The sequence below is a fragment of the Bicyclus anynana genome, chromosome 1 (assembly GCF_947172395.1).
Source record: "Bicyclus anynana chromosome 1, ilBicAnyn1.1, whole genome shotgun sequence".
NCBI lineage: Eukaryota > Metazoa > Arthropoda > Insecta > Lepidoptera > Nymphalidae > Bicyclus > Bicyclus anynana.
This window is the reverse complement of record NC_069083.1, coordinates 4,537,832-4,548,471: the sequence shown is the minus strand read 5'-3', so window position 1 is coordinate 4,548,471 and position 10,640 is coordinate 4,537,832. Positions and strand designations below refer to the sequence as shown.

At 41.9% G+C, this 10,640-nt stretch overlaps 1 protein-coding gene across 2 annotated transcripts in view; it reads right to left on the bottom strand.

Annotated features, from left to right (window-relative positions):
* Positions 1-155: 155 nt before the first annotated feature.
* The window catches only part of LOC112053334 (prolyl endopeptidase), a 31,619-nt gene continuing 21,134 nt past the window's right edge, over positions 156-10,640 (bottom strand). Inside the window, exons 7-16 of one of the 2 annotated variants that reach the window (XM_052883482.1) lie at positions 10,449-10,608; positions 9,471-9,590; positions 8,744-8,824; positions 7,939-8,124; positions 7,043-7,156; positions 6,016-6,164; positions 3,684-3,896; positions 1,914-2,053; positions 955-1,145; positions 156-399 (exon numbers count right to left, since the gene is read on the bottom strand). In XM_052883482.1, coding sequence (XP_052739442.1) covers positions 334-399; positions 955-1,145; positions 1,914-2,053; positions 3,684-3,896; positions 6,016-6,164; positions 7,043-7,156; positions 7,939-8,124; positions 8,744-8,824; positions 9,471-9,590; positions 10,449-10,608 — 1,420 coding nt within the window. In that variant the 3' untranslated portion in view covers positions 156-333. Of the gene's footprint in view, positions 400-954; positions 1,146-1,913; positions 2,054-3,683; positions 3,897-6,015; positions 6,165-7,042; positions 7,157-7,938; positions 8,125-8,743; positions 8,825-9,470; positions 9,591-10,448; positions 10,609-10,640 lie in introns of those variants that run through there. The other variant, XR_008251097.1, reaches the window with a different exon arrangement.

Genomic DNA, 10,640 nt, shown 5'->3' with positions numbered 1-10,640 from the left:
CGAGAATTTTATAGGCTTGCCTTAGGCTTATCTAACGCACTTGAATGAATCCCAAAATCCCTTCAGCTCTCTATTCAAAATGTGAACGATTGGAAGCTACATGAGTAACAATCCGTCTTGAGACTAGATGAGAGGAAATTATAATAAACACAAGATAAAAATAAAAACAAAGTTTATTCAATAAAAAAATAGTAGCAATGCATAACAATATCACCAGCCCCCTGACGGAGGCCTGAGGTAATCTGACTGTGTGTGGTTTGTATATATTTACATAATACTATTTCAATTATATCGATGCAATTAATACTATTTGACTGGTGGTATGGCAACTGGTTACTTTTCAAACTTAAGGCCGAGCGACTGAGTCATGAAGCACAGGATATCGGTGTATTCTTCAATCTGATAAAAGAAAAAAACAATGTCAAACATTGAGAAAATAACGAAACAACGTGTAGTCTAAAATGTTTAGATTTTGCTGACTCTGAAATTTAGATAATCGGAATATCTGACCGTTTCAGATGTAAGTTTTATAACAATCACATAAGTCTGTCCCAGCCATTATCAGTATTACCCTAAAGTGATTTTTCCAGAGGAGAATCTACCCTGCATTGGAGCAGTAGTAACTCTCTTACACAGGATGAAGGCTTGGACCTGTAGTAGGCCGTCAAAATAAGCAGATGGTGATAGCAATGACATTCATCAAAAAATACTTCAATTATCTTCTGGCGCCTACACCAGAGTACGCGGGCCATATGAGCCTGAATACAAGCAATAGTGTGGTCAGTAATTTTGCCAGTCGTGTAACAGGACTTTTAAAACTAAATTTGGTTTTATCAGTCACATCCGACGGCACTCTAAAATTGAAGCTAAGGTTTTGCCAATGACGGATACGTCAAGGTGGACATCATCAATATTGGCCAACCATATAACGTGGCCGTAGTATAATATACTCACAATTTTGGCGGTGGGCTTGCCTCCCCCGTGGCCCGCCTTGGTGTCGACGCGCGCCAGCAGCGGGCGGCGCTGCGCCGAGCCGCGCACGGCGTGCTGCAGCGTGGCGATGAACTTGAGCGAGTGCAGCGGCACCACGCGGTCGTCGTGGTCCGCCGTCAGCACCAGCGTCGCTGGGTACTCCGCCCGGCTCACTGCAATCACAATTACATGTATTTGCTAATCTCTTCAATAAAATAAATAAATATAAAAGCCAATATAGATCACACTTAGACCAATTATAGAAGGACCTGTATCGCACAACAAAATTGTCATTTTCTGAGGAAAACGAGCTTAGATTTGGTATATATCTTATACTAAACTAGAAGTTTGTGTCCGTTTTTTATATAATTCAATTACACAAAAAGGTATTTTTACGGAGCTCTTTAACCGACGAACACGATTACAACTATTTAACATCGATTATATAGAGACAGTTTTTATAATCGCATTAGATCGTTGATCATATACTTTGACAGAAAAGTAACGTCTAACGAGGCAGGTCCTATACAATAATTGGTCTGAGAGATCACACGACTGTAGTAAAACTTTTTTCAAAAATAAAAAAACAAAGCGCCATCTATGAGCATCAGACAACAACATCGTAACAAGTTCTTAATTTGTATGTTGTAGCCTCGAGGTCCATATCCTCGCCCCGTTCTTACGGGCGGAGAAGACCCCACGTCGTAATTTGTATAACCCTTTTATTACTAGTTTATCTGTTTTAAATTCACAATACTATGTACTGAAGGTACATAGTATTTAGTGTTAACCAAAGGTGCAGTGCACTCATATTTATTTAATTAATTATATTTTTACTGAGTCCCTGAGGTGAGGGGGGGTATTCACAGACTTCCATTTTTACCGGTCTTTAGCAGTAAAATTAATATATTTTTCTTCTAATTTACATATAACATCGTTACCGTTATCAGGCGCGTGTATGTTGTGCAGCGGCGAGTAGCCCAGCAGGTAGTGGAACTGCGTCTCGTTGTCCGAGCTGCCGTAGTCAGACACCCACGCGTGGCCGATCGTGAACTTCTGGAAGCGCAGCATGTCCAGTACGCTGCAACCAAACACCCATGATGCACTGAATGCTGACATTTGCTCATTTTGTTACAGGCGGTGGAAATGTTTGTTGAGTGTTTCTACTTTTACTTACTATTTCAGACTAGCGTATTTTTTTTGCGCGTATACGGTCGTTTCAGTATAAACGCTTACCACACGCGCTTCATGAAACTGTACTCGCGTAAACGGGCATATTTCGGCGTGTTCGCTCGAACCGGTGGTGTCGTGTCAGTATCTGTGGGAGGATTCTCTCTCACAGCTCGCGCTTATACAAGATTTTTTTTATTCTATACAAGTCAGTCCTTGACTACAATCTCACCTGATGGTAAGTGATGATGTAATCTAAGATGGAAGCGGGCTGACTGTGTTAGGAGGAGGATGAAAATCCACACCCCTTTCGGTTTCTACACGACATCATTCCGGGACGCTAAATCGCTTGGCGGTACGTCTTTGTCGGTAGGGTGGCAACTAGCCACGGCCGAAGCCTCCCAGCCAAACCTGGACCAATTAAGAAAACCTCAATCAGCCCAGCCGGGGATCGAACCCAGGACCTCCGTCTTGTAAATCCACCGCGCATACCACTGCGCCACAGAGGCCGTCAAAAGATTACAAGCGCGGCAACGCTCGTACGAGTTGAGCGTATGCCAAAATGCACGCCTATACGCAGACACGTATAGGCATGCCTTTTGGCATACGCTGCATGTGTCAACGATCTCATGAGCGCGTATAAAACGCTAGTCTGAGACCGCTCTGAGTGTCTTTTTGAAGTAAAATTTCTTTACGCACGCTCGACTTGAGGAGTAAGTTGCCGAACATAAAGTGTAATCGGGCGATGCGTGCTGCCATCTACAGGCAGAGTGAAACAGTGTTTGTCATTTTAAGCCACCAGTAGATGGCGTTCTTACAGAACTTTGAAACAATACCTTTGCACACTTTATGAACCTGTTGCGATGCAGTTATGCCTGAGGTTCATAGATGGCGCTTTTTTTTAATTTTTAAAGAAGTTTTACTTCAGCTGTTGTTTATAGCACACTCATTTGTTTTATTTTAAATGACAAGTTAGCTCTTGACTGCGACCACATCTCATGTTAAGTGATGATGCAGTCTAAGATGAAAGAGGGCTTACTTAAAAGAGGTACAAGTTTATCCTACCCACAACTCTGACGATTTCTACGATTTCTAAGCGATTTAGTGTTAAATAGCTTCGGAACGGTCAATCGATTGGCGTGCTGCCGGTAGTGTGGCCGATGCCTACCACCAGACCAAAAAGTGAGGAAGAAAGTTTGACGACCTCCGTGGCGCAGTGGTATGTGCGGTGGATTTACAAGACGGAGGTCCTGGGTTCGATTGAGGTTTTCTTAATTAGTCCAGGTCTGGCTGGTGGGAGGCTTCTGCCGTGGCTAGTTACCACCCTACCAACAAAGATATACCGCCAAGCAATTTAAGTGTTCCGGTACGATGTTGTGTAGAAACCGAAAGGAGTGTGGATTGTCATCCTCCTCCTAACAAGTCAGTCCGCTTCTATCTTAGATTGCATCATCACTTACCATCAGGTGAGATTGCAGTCAAGAGCTAACTTAAGTAAGTAAGTAAGTGTCGGTCGTGTGTCGTGCGCGTTGGCTACTGACCCGACCTGCACGACGGCGGCGCCGTAGAGCGCGGGCCGCTGGTTGGCGCAGGCCGCCACCAGCAGGCCGCCGTTGGAGCCGCCCTGCGCCGTGAGCAGGCCGGGCCGCGTGTGCCGCTCGCGCACCAGGTACTCGGCCGCCGCGTGGAAGTCGTCGAACACGTTCTGCTTGTTGAGCAGCCGGCCCGCGTTGTGCCACCGCTCGCCGTACTCACTAACACACACACATTTTTATATTATATATTATATATTATATATTTTAATATACTTTGCAGAATGCTATCCTGTATACCCCGCCACGTCTGTTGGGTATGGCGAGGATGTTGAAGTTAATGCTGCTGATATTGATATTGTATTTGTTCTGCAGAAGATTGCTGTTCGTGCGATATATAAAATGGGGCCTAGTTAAGGGAAAAATTGAAAGAAATAAAAAAAATTGTATATGTACATAAAAACGTAGACAATCTTAAAAGAAGGTGTGATTGCAATAATATTAATGTCAGAAATAAAAATAAATTGTTGCACATCACACTAGGTTACAAAAAATTAGTAATTCTTTTAAGGGCAATTGCATACGTTTTTATAATAAACTGCCACATGAAACCACTATGTCCCTCAATAAGTTCAAAGTTTTTATTAAACGTAAGCTTATAGAAAAGTCGAATTATAGTGTCAATGATTATGTAAACGACAAAATTGCTTGGAAATTAAATGTATTACATGACAGGCTGCTTATATACCTATTGTTAAATGGTGATAAACTAAAAAAGGAAGGAAAGGAACCTGGCTGAGTTTGTTGAGGGCTCTTCTCGGACCACGACGCGTTTGGAACCCTCGTAACTTTAATTTTAAGTTTTCGAATAATTATTATCACCATTATCTAAAGTTTAATATCATTACCTGACGTTTCGAAAAAGCTTGTAAACTGAGTCTATTTGAAATAAATGAATTTTGACTTTGACCTTGAAGTATAACCAGTATAACAAAGTGATCGTACCCCCCGCCGCGTATGTTGGGTATGGCGATGATGTTGTAGTGAAGTATAACAAAGTGATCGTACCCCCCGCCGCGTATGTTGGGTATGGCGATGATGTTGTAGTGAAGTATAACAAAGTGATCGTACCCCCCGCCGCGTATGTTGGGTATGGCGATGATGTTGTAGTGAAGTACAACAAAGTAATCGTACCCCCCGCCGCGTATGTTGGGTAAGGCGATGATGTTGTAGTGAAGTACAACAAAGTAATCGTACCCCCCGCCGCGTATGTTGGGTATGGCGATGATGTTGTAGTGAAGTACAACAAAGTAATCGTACCCTCCGCCGCGTATGTTGGGTATGGCGAAGATGTTGTAGTGAAGTACAACAAAGTAATCGTACCCCCCGCCGCGTATGTTGGGTATGGCGATGATGTTGAAGTAAAGTACAACAAAGTAATCGTACCCCCCGCCGCGTATGTTGGGTATGGCGATGATGTTGTAGTGAAGTATAACAAAGTTAGCGTACCCCCCGCCGCGTATGTTGGATATGGCGATGATATTGAAGTAAAGTACAACAAAGAAGTAATCGTACCCCCCGCCGCGTATGTTGGGTATGGCGATGATGTTGAAGTAAAGTACAACAAAGTAATCGTACCCCCCGCCGCGTATGTTGGGTATGGCGATGATGTTGTAGTGAAGTACAACAAAGTAATCGTACCCCCCGCCGCGTATGTTGGGTATGGCGATGATGTTGTAGTGAAGTATAACAAAGTAATCGTACCCCCCGCCGCGTATGTTGGGTATGGCGATGATGTTGAAGTAAAGTACAACAAAGTAATCGTACCCCCCGCCGCGTATGTTGGGTATGGCGATGATGTTGAAGTAAAGTACAACAAAGTAATCGTACCCCCCGCCGCGTATATTGGGTATGGCGATGATGTTGAAGTAAAGTACAACAAAGTAATCGTACCCCCCGCCGCGTATGTTGGGTATGGCGATGATGTTGTAGTGAAGTATAACAATGCTAGCGTACCCCCCGCCGCGTATATGTTGGGTATGGCGATGATGCGATGATGTTGTAGTGAAGTATAACAAAGTGATCGTACCCCCCGCCGCGTATGTTGGGTATGGCGATGATGTTGTAGTGAAGTATAACAAAGTGATCGTACCCCCCGCCGCGTATGTTGGGTATGGCGATGATGTTGTAGTGAAGTACAACAAAGTAATCGTACCCCCCGCCGCGTATGTTGGGTGTGGCGATGATGTTGTAGTGAAGTACAACAAAGTGATCGTACCCCCCGCCGCGTATGTTGGGTATGGCGATGATGTTGATGTAAAGTACAACAAAAAGATCGTACCCCCCGCCGCGTATGTTGGGTATGGCGATGACGCCGTTGAAGTGCTGCATGAAGACGAGCCGGCTAACGCTGAAGCTGGGCTGCACGTTGATGTTGAAGCCGCCGTAGCCGTACAGCAGCGCGGGGTTGGACCCGTCCAGTGGCAGGTCCTAGCATCAAACAATATTTAAAAAAAAAAGAACTTAAAAATTTTATTATTAAAAGTATCTCTAAATATCTCTGACGTGTTGGGTCGTGATGAATCAGATCAGAATATAGATTTTGATCTGATGCAACAATGTTTGCCGGGTCAGCTAATATTAGTATAGACTAATACTAGGTTTTGCCTCATCAGTATTAATTATTATCTTTATTCATTGTTTTTTTCTTTTGTGCAATAAAGTATATATAAATAAACAAATAATAGATATTAAAAATAGGTGTTGATAGTAAGAGGATGACAATTCAGGGTTATTTTACTTCTACCCTACCCCTAACCTTGGCTAGGTTCTTTGAAGTTGGATCAAACAAAAATATACGGTGTAGAAATTTGATTAAAATTACATACCCAATCTTAGAATACTTCGAATGCTCGGTATAAAATACGTACACTGAATTATGCATAACACACTGTAACTATTGTTTTTTTAAGTGGGCGTGTAATGGTAACCTCATATTTTTTATGCCAATTTTTTAAATAACTTTTTAAGGTTGGGTTCTAGCCCTTTTGATCCTTTTTTTATGGCAGCACGCTTTAATATGCTTTTATAAATAATCCATTTTTGTAGTTACGTTCAAAAAAAAAATTCGTAGTTTTTAAAACGATTTCATGAACTGCTTTAGCTTGGCAACTTCGTTCGTAACACTCCCGATAAGCCGCGCGGGCCGGGAGGGGGGTAGCGATGAATGAAAAACCGACGACTGATGCACCTCACTTCTCCGCACGCACGATTTCACACCCGCGCAGTCTTTCCTCTCGTCGCCCGCATATCATGGGAGTGTCATCAACAAACTTGCCAGACTATAGTACTTATTTGTAGAAACTTACTTTTTTAGAAACAATAAACATAGGAACTTTGGTGCCATCTTTGCTCGAGTAGAATATCTGCTTAGCCTCGTACTGCGACGCGTCGAAACCTTTCACCTTCACTTCTCTAAATACCTGCGAATGAACAAAATTAAATAAATATAAAATACTACGATAATTTTTTTAAAACAGCCAATACGATTTGTCATTTATCATGTGTTTTTTTAATAAACCCTTTAATTTGATATCCATATTAGACGGTAATTTGATGGTCTCTATGAGTTCCAGGGACATTAGTTTTTCTTATCAAAGACCTTGTCTTGCCTCAGTCAACTTCCGATCGTTTTCGGTTTTTGTGCCCTAAACTTGCCTTAGACATGTTTTCACGTTCCGAATTTCACTACTCGGCTAGTTATTTTCGCTCTTTATTTATTCGTTGAGTGATAAATACGTCGTTATCTCAGCTCAATTCGTTGGGGCATGGCGCAGCGCGCGATCGCATGCTTGGTCCATTTGTATCTACAGACACAGTGCGTCACAGACAAATAGCGTGGCAGACACCCACAGACACCGTCTATTCACACTGCCCTGCCCTAGAGACGTTAAAAGTCCTTTTCATGAAAAAAGTCCCCCAGACGCGTCGCTAATGTCCTAATGGCGCTCATTGTAAATTGGTAATGGCGGTCTTATTGTCATTTGTGTAAGACCCTGTAAATTTTTAGTTCAGGTTTCATAAAAAGGACTGTACAGACGTGAACCGCACAGACGAAATATTCTTTCCGCGAATACGAAAAAAAGAAAAAATACTTTAACAAACACTGTATAGAAGAATATAATTTTGTCTGCCACAGCACGTGTCTGGCACGCTAAATGTCTGTGGATATAAACGGACGTTAAGCAGGTAGCAACAGACTCACGGTAGGCTTGTAGGGCTGCTTGGTGAGGTCGACGTGGTAGATGATGCCGGGCGTCAGGAACGACATGAAGTGGTAGAAGATCTCGCTCTGCTTCTTCTTGCCCGAGAAGCCCACGATGGAGCCCACGTCCAGGCCGAACGTCTGCATCAGCTCGCCGGTATTCATACTGTGCATTTGCAGAACACTCTGGAAATTACAAAATTATCTATACTTATGTTACCGAGTACCTTAATATTAGTACCATAAGGTCCACAATTGCTCGGTGATTGTTTAAATACCTGAGGAGTTATTTACAAAAAGCTTGTAGGTACTTTTTTATCAAAAATTTCAAACTCATCGATCTCCTATTAAAAAGTGGATGCACAATCAGCGGCCAATAAACGTCCCCATTCAATGAGTGCCAAACACAACTTCTTAGCACTCAATTCAAGAAATCGCATTTCCAAATTCAACCTTAAACTCAATATTTAAGGTTGAATTTGCTCTGAATTTGGGATTTTATTGAATATAGGACTATATTTAAAGGCATTTAGGTTAGGTATAATTTTCTTTTTTACCAATAGGTAAAGAAAATTATATCTATACAAAATATATTTGATAGTTTTAGAATTATTATTCTAAAACTATCAAAGGGACATTGGCCAGTTTTAAGTGAAATTTTCTACATGATTGTGTAATTGTGTTTTATTATAAGAGGTCAATGATTAATCTCAATGATTCTCGTATCTTCGATTAAAATAATACACTTTTATAATAAAATAAATATATAAAAATAAATTTTATATTTAAAGTAAAATGAGCTCACTTTGACATCTCTGACGTAGTGTATAACAAGTTTATCATTGTCTACCGCGGACGCCCAGTCCAACACATCTTTGGGGTGTTCCTGAAAACGGGTTAACAATAAATTAAAAAAAAATTAGCAAGCAAATGTTAACAACTAGATTTGAATGTAGAGTTTTTGTTCCAGGTATAATCTATGTACCTAAAGGATCGTAATGGCTAATAAGTTAGGAATTCGAAGACGAAATTTGGCATTCGTTTTAGTGTCTCTGTTTATTTATTGATTTGCTTCACTGATATACTCTTTTAAAATAAAATACAGTTATGGAAATCAATCCCAGTTATCATGTCATTGTTAATTAACAAAATTGTGTAGTTTTAGGTAGCCTTCTGCTAAACGACAGTCCGGGAACTGCCACAAGGCAGGGAATAGGAAGATTTAATTTACTTAGATATACTATTCTATATTAATATTTTGAACCTTTTATTTAGAAGATTTTTTGCAAAAAAGAAAAGCTTAGAGCGCAATTTCTTATTCCTACATCCATGGTAAGACATCCTGGTTCTGCTCAGAGTTTATCTCTCTACCACACTCTGTGAATCTATGGAAAGCTTAAATATCGTCTTATTACATACTCATAGCTCGAAGTATAACCTCGTGATCTAAAGCCATATAGCACAGGATCGACGACCCCTTCCACCCTTACGAGGGTCAAAAAGGGGAAGAAAGAATATAAAATAATACTCACGGGTATCAGCGTCTCCCAGTTTTCCTCGGCGGGGTTGTTGAGGTCGATCTTGATGAGCCGGTAGTTGGGCGCGTGCCGGTTGGTGCGAAATATGCACACAGAGTCCGTGTTCGTCACGTACTGTCGACATACAACAATGTCAATTATGATTTTGAAGATATACATAATAGTAACTATATCTGAGGCCCATGGCAAATACGTTTAGTACTCGTATACTGAAAGTATATTTATTAAAATTCTTTATATTTTGCAATCATGTTTTTACAATTCTAGACTGCGAAATTCCATGTCGTCTTTATCTCTCGCCTTCCAACACAATACTAAAGAAAAAAACTAATTCAAAACTCACAAAATAAAAAACAAAGCGCCATCTATGAACCTCAGGCGCAACAAATTTCTGAAGTGCAGAAAAAGGGATTGTTTCAAAGTTCTCTAAAAACGCCATCTACTGGTAGTTTAAAATAACAAACATTGTTTCACTCTGTTTGCAGATGGCAGCACGCGTCGTCCTGTTACACTGTTCGTAAGGGATTCATCAACTTACTCTTCAAGTCAAGCGTGCGTAAGACCTTGTCCAGAAGGGGCGAATTCGTCGCGAATCGTATCGCGCGAATTCATACGAGCGATGTTGAAGTACTAGACTTCAATACATCGCGTCCACAAGCATCGCTCGAATTCTAAATACGCGCGTAAATCGCGTGCACTACGCCAGACTCTCGACTCGCGCGTGATTCGCGCGTATTGCGCGCGAGTCGAGATACTACGACGACGACGCCTTGTTGCGTCCAGTTAACGCGCGAATTCTAGAGCGAGTGCACGGTCAACTCCATGTTTCGTACCGAATTCCTCCTCAAAGTTCGCGAGTTGATGCGCCCCTTGTGGACGCAACGGTCGCGCGTAATACGCGCGAGAGAATCGCGGTAAGTTTGCCCTTTCTGGACTTAAGGAGTATTGCGTATAATAATGAATGTGACATACCTCATAGTCAGCCTCGAACTTGTGCACGATCTGCGTCAAGGGCAGCTTGCCGTCGATCTGCGGGGTCTTGGACAGGTCGGCGAAGAACAGCAGGTTGTCGCGGCAATCCTTCACCGGCGACACCAGCAAGTAGCGTCCGCAGTCTGATACCTCCGCGCCGCTGGAATTACATTGTTTATTCTGTTTAATTCA